This window comes from Colobus angolensis, unplaced genomic scaffold (genome assembly GCF_000951035.1).
Source record: "Colobus angolensis palliatus isolate OR3802 unplaced genomic scaffold, Cang.pa_1.0 Scaffold257, whole genome shotgun sequence".
NCBI lineage: Eukaryota > Metazoa > Chordata > Mammalia > Primates > Cercopithecidae > Colobus > Colobus angolensis.
In genome coordinates, this window is record NW_012115788.1 from 1,432,094 (window position 1) to 1,453,861 (window position 21,768).

A 21,768-nucleotide genomic window follows, 5' to 3' on the forward strand; every position below is an offset into this window, starting at 1 on the left:
CAAATAATTTGAGGGAATTGTTGTATAACTGAGCGTGGTGAAGGAAAACCTCAAAGGACAGTGTGGGGTCAATAACCACTTCTAGGCCTGAAGGGGCACAGAGAGAGGGGAGTCACTGGAGCTGGGGACAGAGGGGTTAATCCGAGTTGGTCAGGGGACACACTAGCCCGTGTTGGTCCTGCAGGCTAGGGGCAGGTGAATGTATACCTGAGCCCCCAGTCCCCCCGTCTTACATTCCAATTTCTGGCCAGTGTACCCCACTGGCCAAACCTCATTAAAACCCATAGAAGATCAGTGTCCACATGCACAGAGCTCGTGGAGAGAAGGAAAGAAGAGATCTTAAGGGTTAAATAGGAGACACCAGAATAGTCCTGAAGGTGTGCGGTGGACTGCACTGTGTTCCCCTAAAGTCATATGCTAAAGCCCTAAAGACCAATGTGACTATATTTGGAAAAAGGGTTTTCAGTGAGGCAATTAAGCTTAAATGAGGTCATAAGTGTGGGGCTGCACAGGACTGGTGTCCATATAAACAGAGGAAGACATATCAGAGCTCAGATCTCTCTAGCACACTCTCTCTCTCTTTCTCTCTCTCTCAGGGTGTGGGCACAGAGGGAAGGCTATGTGAAGACACAGCCAGAAGGTGGTATCTGCAAGTTGAGGAGGGCCAGGACCCAGCTCTACAAGCATTGCGGTCTTGGACTTCCAGCCTTCCAGCCTCCAGAACTGTAAGAAGATAAATTTCCCTTGTTTAAGCCAGGGGTCTGCAACTGAAATTGATCTGTGGCTTGTTAGGAATCTGGCCACACAGCAGGAGGTGGGTGGTGGGCAGGCAAGCGAAGCTCCATCTGTGTTTACCGCCATTTTCCATTACTCACTTACCGCCTGAGCTCCACCTCCTGTCAGATCACCAGTGGCACTGGATTCTCATAGGAGCTCGAACCCTCTTATAAATTGCACATGTGAGGGATCCAGGTTTCGTGCTTCTTAAGAGAATCTAATGACTGATGATCTGTCACTGTTGCCCATCACCCCCAGATGGGACCATTTAGTTGCAGGAAAATAAGCTCAGGGTTTCCATGATTCTATATTATGGTGAGTTGTATAATTTCATTTTATATTACAATGTAATAAGAGAAATAATGTGCACAATGAATGTAATGTGCTTGAATCATCCCCTAAGCCCCCGTTCTGTGAAAAAACTGACTTCCACGAAACCTTTCCCTGGCACCAAAAAAGTTGAGGACCGCTGGTTTAAGCCACCCAGTCTGTGCTGTTTTGTTACAGTAGCCCAGGCTGACTAACACGAGGAGAGAGGAAGAATAGTGGTCTGCCCCTCATTGGATTCTGTGTGCTCTGCCACAGAATGCAGAGAGACTGCCATCATTCGACCCAGGAGGCAATCTGACCTTTATTCCTGTGAGTATGGTTTATGACTGAAGTCTCAGAAATAAACAGACTGAATTTGTGGGCTAGAAATGCCATCAAGACAGCTGCTAAAGCTCTATGGGGTTAACCCTAAACAATTAGCAATTCAAAAACACATTTCCTACAGAGGCACAGGGGGTTTCCATTCCTATGAAATATCCAGAAACCAAAACATACGTGGCAAAAAATTAAAAATTTGGACATTTCTCCAAAAAAAAGTGAATTTAAGAATTAAATCTTAATGAGGGGTATAGGGAGAAGGGAGGGTGCAAGGAGTACTATGAAGAGAAAAGAATCTTGAGGCATATATTTTCCTAAAGTGTGGGAAATAATGACATTTTCTAGCTTGGTGAAGTAGTGTGATTGCAATTGGCTATTTAAATATGGCTTTGCATGGCAAAAAAAGAGAAAAATCTCTTCAATTTAATTGAGCGCTCCGTTAAAAGTTAGTTAACTTAAGGCAAAATATATTGTGGAATCCATGCAGCATCCATTTGAACAACCTGTAAATACTCTCTTTGTATCTAAATGCACGTTTTTTTCTCATGAATGCCCTATGAAAATCAATTTGTAATACCCTATCAGCATTATTATTAAAGGGTAGAAAAGAATTGGATTTCTTTGTGGCTCAGAAGGTCAGAAAAGGCCACTTTATGCTGGATTACCAATTAAATCATACACTCCGAGCCAGGCTTTGAGAACATTAGTGTATGATGGAACTAAATTTCTTTCTTTAAAATAGTGTGATTATTTTTTAGTCAGTGCAGTTAGGTTTTATTTGATATTTTAGTATTACTTTCTTCTCCTGTATTGCTTAGTAAGTATTTTTAAAAGGCCATGAGTAAATTCTTGTGATATAAAAAAGAGGAAGAAAGATAGTAACATATATTAATATGTGGCTAGATACTGTGCTAGAAGCTTTCACATATTATTAGTTAATTTAGAGCAGAATTTAGAGCAACACCAGCAAAGTAGATAGTACTGAATGGATTGTTCCATATTAGGAAACTGATAACGTTAAGTAATAGGCCCAGTATCATATAACTAGGACATGGTAGAGACAAGAGGTCGAGACCCTGGGTCTGATCAGAACCTCTGGATCTGTATATGTCGACTTGAAGAGACACAACAAAACAACTTTGGAATGAGGCACTTCCATTCATTTGTGATGTCTCGCAAGCACCACCTCAATACCCAACTTATCAAAGCCCCTTGTCATTCCTCTCCCCACCTTTTTTGATATTCCTCCTTTTGGAGAGAAAAGAGCACAGTTCTCTCTGTAAGCTTTCTATGCCATGGTTATTCCATACTCCATATTCCCTGGATAAAGGGGCATCCAGGGGTAAGGGGAAGAAGTTGGAGAGAGACAAGGACACTTACTACTAATGACTTAGTAGCTAAGAAATAAAGAACTGTTCCTATTTTTAAAGCTCAAGGATATTCTGACTAGCATTTTTGAAATAAATCTTGTTGTTTATAGAACAGGGTTCATTAAAAGAAATAGATCTCGTCTAGAAACATAATGTAAAGACCAAAAAAAAAAAAAAAAATTAAAAAACCTCACAAATGCCACCAAAACCCCCTTTAAAAACTGCTGTTTTTTGTAGCACTCACACAAAACATTTGTTCCAGAATTCTAAAACATATTGCTTCTTTAAGCAACTTAAATAACTTTTTGATCACATTTATCCTATTGTTAGAAACAAGCTAAACTGGTATAACTTGGTGGGAGAAAGCATTCTTGGTGATGCACAGAGGTGATGTAGTCACGGTAAAGGTGTATGAAGACATCTATGGGATAAGAGCTTACTGAAGCCCCAGGCTTGTTTTTTCAATCAGTTCATCCGAGTAAGATGGAGCTGAGGTTAGGGAAATTAATTATATGGAATCAAGTTAAGACTCAGGGAATAAGGTGGTCCATCCCCTCAAAAAATCCACAAGTAACTTGAATAAGACAATATGAGATGTTTTGTCCAATGTAGAGAGTATCCAGGTTTCTCTTGTTCTGCTTCCACGCTTAGAATATTTCATAATTGTGCTCTCAGAATAACTAAGGTAAACAGAGGAACTATTATATGTATTTTAAAGCAAACACTCATTAATTATGCTTTATTTATTTAGTGATTTGAGTAAAGGACACAGTTCATTAATTCCGCTTGTTTCCAAGCAAAAATTCCAGGATCGAAAATGCTTACCAATGGAAAGCAACAGCTCCCTAAAGCTGATTTCCGCAACCAGCCAACAACCAGTGAGTGGCCTCCACTAACACCTGCTGATGTCCAGTGCTTCCCACAGCCCAGTTCCTGGCCCTGCTACTGGTCTCAATCTTTATGCTTTAGCCTGTCAGCTGCCAGACCCACCCATGCAGCCTAAGAGAGACTCTAAGGAAGGGCTGTCTAAACATCGTCAGACTGGCTTCCAAAGAACACTGTACGGGAGTATCTTCATCATTCACATTCTGTGCTACTTAGCCACTCAAAAGATGGCTGATGAGAGAGATGGGAAATACAAATGCAGTGATTTTCTACTTCTCTAGTAAGAAAAATGGAGCAAAGAAGGCTTTTGTGGATAGTTACCTATTTCCGCTCATTTCTGTCTTCTTGCCATTTCTTATGCGACGTGATTTCGCTCCCTCCTCTTCCATCGCATCTTAACCTCACCAATCTATCTTTTCAGCCCTATACCAGGTAGTCTGTATTATGATTTTCTGTGCACACAATAGGTCACTAAGCCAAGAAATTTTTAACGTTCTTTTGACTTTTTAATGATGCACTCATGTTATCAGATGCAGTTATTAACAATCATATTTTACCATTCACAAATGAAAATCCATTTTATATGCTTCCTGAGCATATCAAATGCAGCCGACTTCACTTTTCAAAAAATACAGAGCCTAATAATGACTGTAGGATCAACTGCAAATGACAAAATTTTAAATGTCATTTACAAGCTACTTTTAGGGTCTTTTCATGATATTGTTTGTTCATGTCCTAGTCCTCCTAGTCCATGAATGGAGAGCACGTTGCACTGAATTCAGGGACTTCAGGTCAGTTTTCTAAAGTGACACTTGGAAATGGTGAGTAAGGTGGTCAAAGACTAGTGTCAAGGACAATGAATCAGTGCTGCAAATACAGAACTTGCCTGCATCCCTATCATTAGCTAATTTTATGTTTATTGTGTGAATAGAAAGAAAAAAATTGAGTTACTTATTCACCATATCTGCTAGAATATAAATTTGGTAGAGCACCAACTCACTAAAGGCTTAGTAGAATCAATTTCCTTATCAGAGATGCCCTTTCTTCATAAAGGTTGATTGACACTGAGGATTTACACACTTAACACAGCTTCTTAACTTTATCACAACAGTGTACAAGTTGGTGTGACCCTTGGCTCCTGACAGCAATATCACAATCGTGTAGATTTCTTTTACTTTGTTTATTTTCACAGCATAACTGGAAGAAGAAAATCAGTCCTATATGGAGAAAGAGTAGTAGAATATGTGTGATGAAATAAAAACTGGGTGTATTTACCAATGAAAATAAATACACTTTCATACAAAGAATTGTATTTCGATGAACTTTTAGATATTCTGGTCATTCAGGAACTTCAAATAATATAATTTTGGAGCTGAATAATGCCCTATGGATATTATGTAAAGCTGGACACATAAAAGGTTCATTCAGTGTAATTTTACATTTCTACACAAGGGAACTCAGAAAATGATGTTACCAGAGCCAGTTAGAGGCAGGGCTGGGGCCAGAATGCACCCAGTCTTGCCTCATCCAATGCTGATTTCCCCTGACTAGTACTGACACCAGGTGTTCCTAAAAATACTTAACAACTTGTTTAGGAACACATGCTTAACCATAGTGGATTCAAGAAAACTAAAAAAAACAAAAAAACAAAATAAAACAACCTTCCCTTCTGCCTTATCTCCTTTGCCAAATCAACAATTCCCAAATAATTAGCTGCATTAATAGTCCCTCGATGGTCAATTCATACTGGTCAATTCTGTTTTTTCTCAGACCTCATCTTATCTGTTCACAGAAGCCTCAGCAAGAATCAGGTGATTAACTTCCGGTCACTCCTTCCTACATCCTCCATGTTTTGAGCCCCTGCACAAACAGTTTTCCCATTGTGTGGGGGCATCTCACGTTGGCTGGAAAGAGGGGCAGGCAGACTAGATTTCTCAATTCCTCATTCCAAGCAGCTAAGAAAATAATTGTATATCTGATATGCTCTCTGAAATAACCACAACCAATAATTACTAGCAACAACACAGCTGTTCTGGGTACAGCCACCATCTCAGCATCCCCATTTTTGGGAGAAGAAAAGCTATTCTCCGTTTTTTTTGTTTGTTTGTTTTGTTTTGTTTTTTGAGACAGAGTCTTGCTCTGTCACCCAGGCTAGAGTGCAGTGGTGTGATCTTGGCTCACTGCAGACTCTGCCTCCCGGGTTCAAGCGATTCTCCTGCCTTAGCCTCCCGAGTAGCTGGGATTACAGATGCCCACCACCGCGTCCAGCTAATTTTTGTATTTTTTAGTAGAGATGGGATTTCACCATCTTGGCCAGGCTGGTCTCGAACTCCTGACCTCATGATCCACCCGCCTCAGCCTCCCAAAGTGCTGGGATTACAGGCATGAGCCACTGCGCCTGGCCAGAAAAGCTATTCTCACACCTCCCAAAAGTTTTTACAACTTGGTTCATCCCAGAGCAAAGGCAAAACCATGCTCAGACTTTCAGGAGGGCCAGGTTTATGAAGTTAAGAAGGACATTTCTAATATTAACATTGATTACCAATGCTGAAACTGCTCAGAAATATATATCACTTTTAAATGTATATGGAAGGCATAAAATGTGAAAAATTCCTTTCATAGAGAATAAAAACATTTATTATCGACAGAGGTATGAAAGGAACTTACTGTAAATATTTGGACAGGCACTTGGAAAGGGGGATAGAAGGATATTCCAGCAATAATGAAAAGTTCATACTCTTCCCTAAGTTAGCTCTAAAGTATGAAATCTCTCACTGTGAAGTGGTTCCAAGTGCCAGCTCAAGTCTGCAAGGGTAAGCTACCCTCATCTAGAGCCCAGCATGGGGCCTGAACTGTCACACGCCTCTACTCTATAAAGTAGTAATCTTGATCTTACACGGAGCAACTCCTAACATTTCTGAAAGAGAGATCAGCTCTCTCTATTTCCTACCCATGAACACAATCCTGTCTTAAATAAAACAAACTACGCCTTAGAGAAAATTACAGCTGTTATCAGGCTCACATGATTTACAAGCCTCTGTAGTGACTATTTTCGGGTCCTTAAAGATGCATCCAGCGTGGCCCTTCCTTTTATAAGAAGCCGACTGCAGGACAGCACACTTCATATGTGCAATCTCATTCAGCCTTCACGGTAGCTCTGTAAAGCAAGTCCTGTCATAGCCTTTTCTCTGGGAAACAAGTGCTCATAGTTTGTCTCAGGTGAAATAGCTAGAGAGTAACCAACTTGAGCAAGAGAGGGACTCTCTATACCACTGCAGGCCACATCCAAGGATGAAGAGGAAGAGAACAGACCACACAGTGGGGTTCAGGGATGTGCCAAATCAGCTGCCTGAATGATCAGTTCTCCAGGAACTCAGAAAAGAGAGAGATCTTTGTTGTAGTGTTCACTTTGGTGACCACAATTCAGCTACGGTTGGCTGGGAGCTGGGTGTGAACAGATGGGCCCATGTGTCCCACCCAACAGGAGCTGCTATTGCACAAAGCGTGGTGGCAGAAAGTGCCACAGTCATATTTCTTACTGGCCACATTGCCTAACTTTGCCAAGACTCAGTTTACAAATCAATAAGCCGAGTGTTCCTGTGAGGCTCCTGCTCATGCCTATGTCAACTGGCTGTAGGCGTTATAATAATGTTCACAGCTAAATATTAGGTTTGACTGTATTCATCACACATGAGGTGAGGAATGCAAGCTCAGGTGAAGTGGAAAAACAAACCTGCTATCTAAGCCATATATACTTAAAAATCATTTGATATTATCAACTGAGTTCAGTGGGACCTTACGTATTAAATAGTGGTTTTTCTTTCCCGATGACTGCCGTGTTATGTTGAAGAAAACTAATCTGTCTGTTCTCCCTATCAACTTTCTCAAAACTATGTTGAGAATCAGAGCAATTCAAAATTAGTATAGACCTCAACTTGACCTAATCTAATCCCTATATGATGTTGAATCTTCCCTTAACAGGGACGCCCATACTATACTATACTAGAACACTCTTGTGAGGAGGAGTTCACTTACCTCCCAGGTAGCCCAGCAGTAACTATAAACAGAGCACACAAACCAAAAGAACAAAGGACTGTTATTGATAACTGATTAATCTAGTAGTGGAATAGTCTAACAGAGGGATTTAAAATAGGATTTGCAAAAGTTGATTTAAACTGCCCAGTTACTAATGGATCCCTAAACTAAAACTGAAAACAAGATGTTAAGAAAAATTTGAAATTTGCACCTGTGCAAGGTTAGAATAGATTTGTGTTCCTCGCCATAAAAATGCACAACAATTCACATTAATATAGTAACCTAAATTTGATACTTGGATATCAGATAACTTTGTACAATTAAATAATGTGAAACCACCTATGTATTTATGAAAAACGCACATTTGTTTCCAAAATGGATGATATTATATTGGGTACACTCGGCAAGCCATGTCTTAGCTTTGTTAATGTTCTAAATACACAGAATTCCACCAAGATGTAGTTAAATCTTAAGGGAGAATTTCTAAAGCAAATCCCAGTTAAAATCAATTTTCATTAAGTGGAACCAATTTTTAAAGAAGCTCCCTTTTCTTTCCGCCTAGCTATGTATCATTCCAAAATTTTACATTTGCCAACTAGTTTAACAGTAATCTGTCATATATTAAAAAGCAAACTGGTACTAATCCTGCTACAGCTGGGTGTGTATCAGATAAAAACATATCCCTCCTGGATGGAATTGCTTAACTTTATTATGATTATTATTACTGCTTTCATTATACCTCTTCTCTGCCCTCCTGGTGAACATATGCCTTTAATTTAAGGGTGGGGAAATACGTGTATGTTCACTTGTGTGTATGTTCAAGCAACTTTTGCTTTCAGCAAACACTCCACATAATCCATCAGTTTTTAAATCTGGTGAATTGAAAAGGCAATTGATGATGGGAAGGGAAAAGAATAATCAGAGTCTTCCTAAGAGACTAAACAGTCAGACATATGCCAATAGATGTCTATCAGATGTCTTGGTTTCCATCTGGACCCCTAAATACAAAAGAGTCAAGATGGGATGAGGTCCACAGTTTCAACAGAGAGTGAAAGGGCCAATGATCCTGACTTCACTGACTCTTTTTGACCATCCTTGACAATGGCTCTGTTCTGTTAGAATTCACTGGAAAGCTTTAATTGATATTACTAAAGCCTAAGAAGCTCAAAGAACAATGACTTGAACTTCAAAGTATACTAGTAGATAAAATGACAAAGCAAACTATAAGCTATGCTCCTAAAATATCTACAAAAAACTGTATGATTTCTCCAGAAAAAAAAAAAAAAAGACTAAGGTAAATGCCAAACCAGTGCTTGGCATATAGTGGGTATTAAAGAATTTTTTTTTTTTTTTTAATATCTTGCTTTTTTGAGTCCTGCTGTGTCACCCAGGCTGGAGTGCAGTGGCCTAATCTCAGCTCACTGCAACACTGGCCTCTGGGGTTCAAGCAATTCTCCTGCCTCAGCCTCCTGAATAGGTGGGATTATAGGCATGTGCTACCATGCCCAACTAAGTTTTGTATTTTTAGTAGAGATGGCGTTTCACCATGTTGGTCTCGCCTGACCACAAGTGATCCACCCACCTTGGCCTCCCAGAGTGCTGTCATAACAGGCATGAGCCACTGCGCCCGGCCTTGAAAAATATTTGAGTCAAATAATAATGGGAATACTGGTAACCTTAACAGAGGCTTTTCTGACTATGAAAAAGATTCCATTTCAAGTTTTTTTCTCTTTTTCTAAAAAATGTTATTAAACACACTTGTCAGGAAATTGTGAAATGCTGTAAATATTAGACACCTGCTGATGCATATCGATTGCACCAAGTGTATTGAAATCCGAATGGAGCAAAAAAGATTATTCCAAGGCAACTAGACTGTGCTACAGTAAGTCTTCTTATTGTGGGCTGTCTACTCTGCCCTAGCTTACCAGATTCTGTAAACTGAACGGACTTTGGAAGCTTGCTTGCACTTTCTTTAGAACATTTATTCATCATTATACAGTGAGCTCCCCAAAGACAAGGGCTGAGTGCTATTCATCTTTCACTACCATCTAGAAAACTGCGTGGAATATTATAACCCCTCAGTGAATGCCTCCTCAATGCAACCAGGAATAAATGAATGAATAAAGAATCAATCATAGAAAACTTTAGGGTCTTCACTTCTTATTCTGACACAAACCCTGGGGTCATCTACAGCTGAAACATTGTCAACTCACTCACTTGTTTTATAAAATCATTTTCCTATTTAGGACTGACTGGGAAGATGAAGCCAAGAATGTTCCCTGAGAGAATGCTTTGCTGGTCATGCCAAGGAGCCAAGCCAAAGGCTCACCATGGTAAATGCAACTGTGTAAGTCTGAATGAGAGACACTTTTAAACTGTCCTTTCCTAAGATGACATGTAAAATTTCAATTCTGAGACCCTGGCAAAACTGAGAAAGAACCTGTGAGAGAACCTATATGCCCTACTAAGAAGTCTAGGATGTTCCTTCTCAGTCATAAGGAGCAGTGATGAGTTTTAAAGAGAAAAAAATGACAAGATTTGCCTATGAAAATACTTTGTTGACTGCAGCATTCAGGCAGAATTCAAAGCTGAAGCTCAAGCTGGGAAGTTTGGAAAGTATGATATTGTAGAAGTCTGTATGAGAGATTTGTTTCTAACTGTAAGGACAAGAAGGCAGATGGCTTTCATAAGGTTTTAGGAAACAGCACATGCAAGACTTACTAGATGACTAGCATGAGGAATGGAAGAAATCTTAGGGTTTAGGAAGGGAGACTGGGTGAATGGGAATGCTATCAACAAGTGAGAGAATACATAAATGTTGATAAAATCAACCACTAATATTATTTCTAGTTCCAATGTTTGGACTCTAAAGGTCTAATGACTTTAGCTGAATTGCATAAAGTAATTCCGCAAATTTTAAAATGAAGTTAAATTTAAAAGCAATTCAAAAAAGTAATAAGAAAAGCTTCTATGTAGTTAAAGTTGAGAACCGTGGTTAAACGTATTGTTTTTACTACAGGACTTCTCAGAGCCCTTAATATGCTTTTATTTATTTATTTTTATTATTTTTTTTTTGAGACAGAGTTTTGTTCTTGTTACTCAGGCTGGAGTGCAATGGCGTAATCTCGGCTCACTGCAAACTCCGTCTCCCGGGTTCAAGCGATTCTCCTGCCTCAGCCTCCTGAGTAGCTGGGATTACAGGTGCAGGCCACCATGCCCGGCTAATTTTTGTATTTTTAGTAGAGACAGGGTTTCACCATGTTGGCCAGGCTGGTCTCAAACTCCTGACCTCAGGTGATTTACCCACTTCGGCCTCCCAAAGTGCTGGGATTACAGGCGAGAGCACCACGCCTAGCCTTACTATGCTTTTAAATCTTCAAAAGGAGCATATAGGAAGTGGAGTTTCTTAAGTATACTTGACAGTAAAACCTCTCTACCCCCAACCCCTTTTGCCTATCATTTTATTAAATTCGTGGTTTATGCCATATACTTAAGAAAATACTATCTTTGATATTTTTCCCACTTATATAGGCCATTCTTGTATAATAATCTCAAGATTATATAATGACTTTCTTTTTTTATTTTTATTTCTTTTTTTTTTTTTGAGATGGAGTCTCGCTCTGTCACCCAGGCTGGAGTGCTGTGGCCAGATCTCAGTTCACTGCAAGCTCCGCCTCCCGGGTTCACGCCATTCTCCTGCCTCAGCCTCCTGGGTAGCTGGGACTACAGGTGCCCGCCACCTCGCCCGGCTAGTTTTTTGTAGTTTTTAGTAGAGATGGGGTTTCACCGTGTTAGCCAGGATGGTCTCGATCTCCTGACCTCGTGATCCGCCCGTCTCGGCCTCCCAAAGTGCTGGGATTACAGGCTTGAGCCACCGCACCCGGCCTATAATGACTTTCTATAAGGGTTACTCAGCAACATCAGATTTAGAACAATAAAAATTTTTTATGGTACTTTGCATGATTAGTCAGTATTTTGTTTTTATTACCTTTGCCCATTTTAAATAGTGATAATAACATATTTAGAGATTTTATATTGTTACAGGAGCTCTGCTGAATATTTTACGGGAATTAATCATAAAATCACCACAACATTACTATAAAGCATTTACTAGCATTTAGCTCCATTTTAATATAGAAACAAACTGATCCTCAGAAAGGCTAATTAACCTGAACACGATACGAAAATACTGGAATTCATATTTCCAAATCCAGGGCCTGGGTACTTTAACCATCGCACTATACCATGTATGTTTATAACATTTCTAGAATATTAAGCAAAAATAATACCAGTGTGATCCTTAAGTAAATTATCTCAGTACATGCATCAAATTGGCATGAAAGTCATTCATAAATTCATTCACTCATTCATCCTTTCTTCATTACACCCCTGTTGAGTGCCAGACACTATCGTGGGTACTTGGGTAGAGTAGAACAAGCATGGAAGAGAAAATGAGATCAGTAGAAATAATCAATAGAAGGAGGTATAATAATTGCAAAGAAGGGATTCTGAAGGGCTGGAGTACATGTGTGTTATATTGCATATAGGGAAAACCAGCGAAGCCTTTTTAAAAAACCAGTTAGATGAGAGCTCAGAGAAGCATGGGGTTTTGTAATAGGGGTCGCTGTGACCTTGTCAAAAGCAGCTTCAGTGGACTGCTGGGGTGAAGTCCTGAAGCAGTGGCTTCAAGAGATAATGGAAAACGAAAGTTGGAGGATGGCAAGGTGGGACAACGGCTTCAGAGAATTTCATTCTACAGGGGAAAAAAGGAGAAACGAGGCAGTATTAGGGAGGAGATAAGAAACCAAATCCAGCAGCACATCAAAGCTAATACACCACAATCAAGTTGGGATGCAAGGCTGGTTCAACGCATGCAAATCAATAAATGTGACTTACCACATAAACATAATTAAAAGCAAAACTTACATGATTAACTCAATATAGACAGAAAAAGATTTCAATATAATCCAACATCCCTTCATAATAAAAATCCTCAACAGACTAGGCATCAAAGGAACTTACCTCAAAATAGTAGGAGCCATCTATGACAAACTCATAGCCAACAACACACTGAACAGTCAAAAGCTGAAAACATTCCCCTTGAGAACTGAAACAAGACACGGAATGCCCACTCTCAACACTCCTATTCAACACAGTACTGGAAGTCCTTGCCAAAGCAATCAGACAAGAGAAAGAAATAAAAAGCATCCAAATAGGAAAAGAAGTCAAATTATTTCTCTTTGCTGATGATATGATTCTATACTTGAAAAACCCTTAAGACTCCACTGAATGGCTCCTCAAACCAATAAACAATTTCAGTGAGGTTCCAAGATATAAAACCAATGTATGAAAATCAGTAGCATTTCTATACACCAATAATGTTCAAGCTGAGAGCCGAATAAAGAATGCAATCTGGCTGGGTGCAGTGGCTCATGCCTGTAATCCCAGCACTTTGGGAGGCCAAGGCAGGCAGATCACCTGAGGTCAGGAGTTTGAGACCAGCCTGGCCAACATGGTGAAACCCCATCTCTATTAAAAATACAAAAATTAGCTGGGCATGGTAGTGTGCACCTATAGTCCCAGCTACTTGGGAGTCTGAGGCAGGAGAACCATTTGAACCTGGGAGGTGGAGGTTGCAGTGAGCCAAGATCATGCACACCACTGCACTCCACCCTGGGTGGCAGAGTGAACTCCATCTCAATTTAAAAAAAAAATGCAATCCACCCACAATAGCCACACACACATAATAAATAACTAAGGATACATCTAACTCAGGAGGTGCAAGATGTCTACAAGAAGAATAAGAAAACATTCCATGCTCATGAATTGGAAAAAAACATTCCATGCTCACGAATTGGAAGAATCAATACTGTTAAAATGGCCATACTGCCCAGAGAAATCTATAGATTCAATGCTTTTCCTAACATCTTTCACAGAACTAGTAAAAACTATTCTAAAATTCACACGGAACCACAAAAGAGTCCGAATGGTCAAAGTGATCCTAAGCAAAAAGAACAAAGCCAGAGGCATTACATTACTTGACATAAACTATACTAAAAGGCTATAGTAACCAAAACAGTACAGTATTGGTACAGAAACAGACATGTAGACCAACAGAATATAATAGAGAATCCCGAAATAAAGCCACACATCTACAGCAATCTGATTTTCAACAAAGTCAACCAAAAAATAGCAATAGAGAAAGACTCCTTATTCAGTAAATGGCCCTGGGATAAGTAACAAAGAAAGGACTCCCTAGTCAATAAATGGTGCTGGGATAACTGGCTAGCCTTATACAGAAGAATGAAGCTGGACCCCTAGCTTTCACCATACACAAAAAGTAACTCAGGAAGAATTAAAGATTTAATGTAAGACTCAAACTGTAATAATCCTAGAGGAAAATCTAGGAAATGCCATTTTGGATATGGGTCTTGGGAAAGAATTTGTGACCAGGTTCTCAAAAGCAATTGTAACAGAAACAAAAGTTGACAAGTTGGATCTAATTAAACTAAAAACCTTCTGCACAGCAAAAGAAACTATCAATAAATAGATAACCTACAGAATGGAAGAACATATTCATAAACTACACATCTAACAAAAGTCTAATATCGAGGATCTATAAGGAACTTAAATAATTCAACAATCAAAAAACAAACAACCCAATTAATAAATGTGTAAAAGACACGAACAGACACTTCTCAATAGTAGACATACAAGCAGACAACAAACACGAAAAAATTTTCCACATCACTAATCATCAGAGAAATGTAAATCAAAACCACAATGAGATACTATTTGTGGAAAGCAGTCTGGAGACTTCTCAAAGAACTTAAAACAGGCCGGGCGTGGTGGCTCACGCCTATAATCCCAGAACTTTGGGAGGCCGAGGCAGGTGGATCACGAGGTCAGGAGATCGAGACCATTCTGGCTAACACGATGAAACCCCGTCTTTACTAAAAAAAAATACAAAAAATTAGCCGGGCATGGTGGCGGGCACCTGTAGTCCCAACTACTAGGGAGGCTGGGGCAGGAGAATGGCGTGAACCCAGGAGGTGGAGCTTGCAGTGAGCCGAGATCGCACCGCTGCACTCCAGCCTGGGCGACAGAGCAAGACTCTGTCTCAAACAAACAAACAAAAAAAACCAACAACAACAGAGCTACCATTCAACCCAGCAATTCCATTACTGGGTATGTATCCAAAAGCAAATAAATTGTTCTACCAAAAAGACACAAGCACTCATATGCTCATTGTAGTGGTATTCACAATAGTGAAGACATGGAATCAACCTAGGTGCCCAATCAATGGTGGATTGGATAAAGAAAATGTGGTGCACATACACCATGGAATACTACACAGCCATGAAAAAGAATAAAACCATGCCCTTTGCAGCAACATGGATGCAGTTGGAAGCCATTATCCTAAGCAAATTAACACAGGGACAGAAAATCAAATACTGCATGCTCTCACTTATGAGTGGGAGTTAAACATTGGGTACTCATGGACATAATGATGGGAACAACAGACACTGCAGACTATGGGGAGGGGAGAGAGGAAGGGGTGGATGGGTTGAAAAACTATCTAGGCCGGGCGTGGTGGCTCAAGCCTATAATCCTAGCACTTTGGGAGGCCGAGACGGGCGGATCACGAGGTCAGGAGATCGAGACCATCCTGGCTAACACTGTGAAACCCCGTCTCTACTAAAAATACAAAAACTAGCCGGGTGAGGTGGAGGGCACCTGTAGTCCCAGCTACCCAGGAGGCTGAGGCAGGAGAATGGCGTGAACCCGGGAGGTGGAGCTTGCAGTGAGCTGAGATGCGGCCACTGCACTCCAGCCCGGGCGACAGAGCGAGACACCGCCTCAAAAAAAAAAAAAGAAAAACTATCTGCTGGGTACTATGCTCACTACCTTGGTGAGCCTCAGCATCACACAATTTACCCATGTAACAAACCTGCACACGTAATCCTGAATCTAAAATAAAGTTGAGATTATTTTTAAAAAGACCAAAGAGGGAGTCTCCTCTCGTTCTTTAAGACAGGAGAATGAACAGTACAAATGCATATTGATGGTAATAATAGAGTTGAGAGAGAAATTTTGAAGATAAAACAATTTTTTGAGGAGGTCTTTGATGGGGCGACATGGGATAGGGTCCAGTGAACAAATGGAGCAGGTGGCCTTAGGTAGAAGACGAACAATTAATTCACCATAGTAACAGAAGAAAAGCCACAGTATGTGGCCACAGACAAAGGTGGAAGGTCAGGTGTGCCCAATAAAATCAAAATGACAACATGTAACAGAATCTACCAGATTTTTTTGAAGCCTACGTTTTGTCTTTTTGGCTACGGGGAATTTCTGTTTTTCCTCTCTATAAATTGGGAAGAACGGTACCTATCTTTTGAGATCGGGAAGATTAAATGTTATCATTTAAGTCCTAGAAGATGACTATAGTATAATAAACGGAACAAAATGTTAAATATTCATGCTGCTATTATTATTACTATTAATTGTATGCAGCCCAAAGTATGTAACTCTAACTCTTGCACTTAATTTTATAGCTCCTTAGCATCAAATAAAATGCATTCCTTAGAAGAAAGAGCAAGTTGTCAACTGTGACATGGTTTATTTAACATTGTTTCTCTAATGTAATTTTGCCACATTAATTCTAAAGGGGCTATAAATTGAATCAATTCTGATTTTGTTAAAGTCTTTGAAAATAGCATTACATTCTTTGAGCCAAATGCTTATCTTATAGTAAACAAATAGGGAGCATTTTGAAATTCAATATTTGCTACATTTTTTGATTAGCTTGCAGAAATAATGGATGCAATCAATACTTGGACTCCCTGAGCAAAACGTATTTATTTCCTCTGTGAAAATCTCTCGATACTTGGGCTTATCTATTGCTGCCTGATCTCTCTGATGGTCTTGACGCTGCTGCCACCCTGATCCAACACTCTCCTGGACCACTTCAATCTTCCAGTCATGCCTCTTCATCTCTCACCCCACATACAGTTACTGTTTACATAGCAGTGATCTTTTAAAATTGTATAAGGTCAGGCCACAATTCTGTTTAAAGTCTTTCATGGCTTCCTATAACAACACAATTCACACGCCCGCCATCATTTAGAAAGCCCTGCTGAGCTGGTCCCCGCCTTCCCCTCCAACACATCTCCCTTTGCCCTCTTTCTGTTCCAACTTGCTCTCAACATTCTGGAAATACACCTAAATCTTTCCCTACCTGGGGTTCTTTGCTCTTTCTGTTCCTTCTGCATATAATAGTTCTTCATATGATTAGCTTGTTATCATTTATGTCTCTGTTCAAATATCACCTCCTCAAAGAGGATGTTCTGTCTTCCCTAACTAAGGCAGCTGTGCTTTCCCTCAGCAGAAATCAGTTGACTTTCATTCCTACACTTACCCTCAGCTGAAATAGTCTTGATTGTTTCTACCTTGTTTCCTGTTTTGTTGCTAGAATGTAGGAACTTTTATGTATCACATATAAGATGCAGATGTCTTTTTCACCCCTTTATCTACAGTATATAGAAAGTGGGAGTTGGCTAAGCTTAGTATCATGAATAAATAAATTCCAATCCCTATATTTCTGTAGATGATAAACCCCAATAGGCCAGAATGACTTTAGGCTGCTGCGTAGGTTTTCAGCTAGCTAACCGAAGGAATTATTTTATCAGTCATTCATTTCTTCATTCCTTAAGTAATTAAGCCAATAAATCACTTTTTTATTTCTTTGTTGTAGCCTATAGTCTAATATTGTATTGTTTTTATTCAATTATTTTCTTTATCTCTGACAGTGTATGTGATACAAAAATACAAATGATAATACTATAAAAGAATATAAAATTTCCTGTCTCACTTGATGCCTCATAAAAAAGATTTATTTAACCTGGAAAAGAGAAATACACTGCTTAAAATATTAAATTATATATCAATAGATATTTAGAGGAACATCCTTTGGGAAAATATAAACAAAATTCAGGACTACAAACACGAATAACTAGACTGAATTTGTATATCCAGAGGCTATCTCACTGAAATTGAAGATATGCCTTTAAAGGCAAGTGAAATTGAAGCTTTGTAAAGACATAGGAAGAACAAAATAAATGACACTACAGAGCTCAGGCAGGCTATGTTGACTTGCATCATATTATTATTATTATTATTATTTTATTGAGACAGAGTCTTACTCTGTTGCCCAGGCTAGATAGAGTGCAGTGGCATGATCCTGGCTCACTGCAACCTCCACTCCCTGGGTTCAAGCGATTCTCCTGCCTCAGCCTCTGAAGTAGCTGCAATTACAGGCACCCGCCACCACACCTGGCTAATTTTTGTATTTTTAGTAGATATGGGATTTTGCCATGGTGGCCAGGCTGGTCTCGAACTCCTGAACTCAGGTGATCCGCCCTCCTTAGCCTCCCACAGTATTCGGATTACAGGCATGAGCCACCACACCCGGCCTGCATCATATTATTTTTAATCTTTTAATCATTAAGTTAACCCAACAGGTAACTTAATGGAATTATCAGGAACTAGGCAGTGTGGAAATGGTATAGGAGAGAAGGATGATGGACTGAGGACAAATTTAAATAGTTTTGTAGGAGGACATGATCTTTTCTCTGAAAAATAAAATGCATTTATTATATTTCAGGTATTATACTAGTTGTTTTATATGCATTATCATCTCATTTTGCACTTATAACATCTCTGTTAGTTAGTTAGTATAACATCACTATTAGTGCCCTACCTTAGATAAGAAAATGGAAGCAGAGAGGTAATTTGATCTATATAAGCTTAGAGAGAAGTAAATGGCAAATATTGGACTCAATCCTAGCCTAGCCCGAAAGCCTATTTGTATTAAATACATGAAAACACTATCTTGTTGACCTCATCACATTTAAATGCATCACCATGGTTTTTCCATATTTAGATGTGCAATGCTACGAGCCAAAAAACAATTTGTTCTTATTGATAGTTATTTCTTTTGTTACTACCTCAACTCTAAAAGCGAATGGTTTCATTTAAAACTGAATTCCTTTTTTTCCCTAAGTAAAACCTTGGAAGATCTTCAATGGAATATTGAATTAATTATGATATCTCTATATTCTCAAAATTTTGAAACAAATAAAATAAATGAGTTCTATTCTTAAGGGTTGCCCCAGAAAGATGCGTAGGATAGACCATTAGGTGCAAGTAGTAATGTGCAGAGGTATATAATCCCTGTTTGCATGTTAATATGCACAAAAGTATGGAAACATGTAGCCTTTACTCTTAACAGTGGTTACCCAGTTGGGTGGGGAAATCTATTATTAAGTTCATCTTTACACTCATTTTTGTATAATCGGTTACAATAAGCATAGGTTACTTTCATAATTAATAATGAATATAAAGTAAATTTCCTCCCAATTATTTCTAAATATAATCTTCCTATGTGTTTGAATAATTTTCTCAGATGATTTTGTTTCTAATCTTAACCTCTTTTTACTCTTCTTTTAACAAAGCACCACATTTTTAATTTTTTACACACTAAGCTTCTAGTTAAGATTTCCATCGAATGAAAGACTCCCCAGCAAAAATAAATTTGAAAATTGTTGGTTTATGTGTTCTGCTTCAATGAGATGCCTACTAGTCTGTTAGTAAAACCAGCTATTGAATATGCGGCATTCTTTATATATACATGCACATTCATGAGGTTATGTGTATTACTAATTTAAGTATTTTCAGATTAATAAGTCCAGATTGCTCTTTATTATAAGAGCCATATACATACAGTTTTATGATTAAATATGAACAGTGCTTGGTTTACTTAATTTGAATGATCATTCTACTGAAAACATAGAGATCATAGCAATTTGTCGTCTGTGGCTTCAGCAATGAAATCACCAGATTATACAGAATATATTCATTTGCTGTTAAGGCACCTTGAAAGAAAATTTCTAGACAATGAGTTAAAACATTATCCTATGATTTAAAAGACTCTAATATAGAGAGCTGAAAATTGACAAAGAGCTTAAAAAGTGAATGTTTTAACCAAACGTGAACTATCTTTCAGCTAGGAAGTACCTACAAAATAAGTATATAATTTTCTCCTCCAGTCTATTTCAGAATGATTAGAAGACAGCTTAGCTCAGTCTTCTATTAAAACTCTAACAAAAATCCCACAGAGATGTGGGCAAATCATTATTTTTACTCCAGCTGCAACATTACATTAATCAACAATGCATTCCACTGTAAATATTTGAGCTGGATATTTAACAACCCCGTGGTTAGCATCATTTGTAGTTAATTAAATTTGATTCAACAACTTTATTGAATACTCACTAGAATTCAATGCACTGTCTAGGTTTTGCAAAGCCCATGAAGATGGATAGAGCACAAGTGCTGCTCTCTAGGAACTCGCAATTTAGTATGGAAGATACACCCAGAACTAACTCTGATATAAAGCACAATATGAGAAGAACTCGATGTAACAGTAGTAAGAATATAAAGCACAGGTAGGGTCTGTTTATAGTTAATTCCAGTTTGGGCAGTGAGAAGGCTTCTGGGAAGAGGTAAACTTTTTTTTAGCTGGGGCTTGATGGTCAAACAGGATTTGGCTTACAGTGGGAGGACTTCGGAATGGGGCACGGGAACTACGTAGGAAGAACAAGGAAAACATTCTGTGCTATTGGATAGGAGTGGAGCACGTCTGCATTATAAGGAGTAAAACAGAGGAGGAAGAAAAGGGAGGTTAGGGCCAGATCAATAATGGCCTTAAATGAACAAGACTAATGGTATGCTTTAAATCACCCAAAGGTCCATTCATGAATAAGAAAAAGACATTACTTCCGGTGGAGCTCTCCTCCTTTCACGATTACAAAGATTAGTATCCTTATTTTTAAAATTTAATTTAAATAAGACAGGATTTCTTAAGATCTGTAATTTGAAATAGACATTTTATTAAATTAGATTATATGGTTAGTTTTTTGGGGGAGAGTGGTCAATCAATTTTTTGGTGTAATTAAGGAAAAGAACGATGCATTAAGCTACTTGGTTGTGGAAATCAGGAGCTGGAACACAAATAATATTGTCCTGGGACAGAGCTGGGAGAAACTAGGAAAGTACTACAAAAAGGGAGATGCCCCAAGGGCCATCACTATGCAATCTATTCACACTACCTGGAGAGTGTTAAATTGTCTTCACTCAATTTCACAGTCCTAAGAATGTATTTCTCCGAATGCAAGATTAACGTATTAATGTATTTTCTTTGAAAGAATTTAAGCACTGTAATGTACCTCTGTTCTCTTCAGAAGAAACTCTCTAGCTCTTAGTTCACTGGCAGAACAGAAATAACTCACAATCCCAAATGTTCACCACCTCTTTCCATTAGCCTACCTGCTGGCTCAGCCTAAGAGCTCCATCCAGTTCTCTAGACTTCAGCCAGAAACCCATAGATTCTTCATATGAGAATCAGCACCCATCCACAGAGTATCAGCCTCCATGCTTTTAAAACCTACCATTCTAACGCCGTTTTCAAAGGCTTGCCGGGTGAGGGGGGCTGGTCCGTCCACAGTCTTGCCATCATCATCCGGGCCCCAGCTGGCGCTGTAAATGTGCACGTGCTGGGGGTTGAAGCTAACTGATTTTGCTTCAACCATGTCGGTGACATCTCCGTCCAGCATTCGCACTCCTTCAACACAGAAAGGAGAACCAGTTCATTCCAGGGCTTCACTACACAACACTCCAAAAACATAGTTGCAGGATTCTCGGGGGGAAGAATACATTTTTAATCAACACTGAAGTGAGCATATCTTCCCCTAGCAAAAGGATAATGTGTACTTTGCAGGCAGTATCTTGGGCAGAAAGGATGTCACATTGTATATAAAAGAGCAAAACTTAAAAATGTTTTTTAATCCATCATTTTCTTTTCCTAAGGTTCCATTCCTTATAACAGCTGCCATAGTCTCTCCCTTCACGTCCCTCTCTTGAGTACTTGACAAAGAGATCTTCAAGCAATCCATCTTCCTTAAACTCTTTATTGAATAACTTGTGTTCATAATTG

At 39.1% G+C, this 21,768-nt stretch overlaps 1 protein-coding gene across 1 annotated transcript in view; it reads right to left on the reverse strand.

Moving 5' to 3' along the window:
• PCSK5 (proprotein convertase subtilisin/kexin type 5) overlaps positions 1–21,768 on the reverse strand; it is a gene marked incomplete at its 5' end in the record, with an annotated part of 476,836 nt that overhangs the window by 274,144 nt on the left and 180,924 nt on the right. The window contains one exon of the mRNA XM_011947042.1: positions 21,224–21,396. Within this exon, the coding sequence (XP_011802432.1) occupies positions 21,224–21,396 (173 nt within the window). The remainder of the gene's footprint in view (positions 1–21,223; positions 21,397–21,768) is intronic.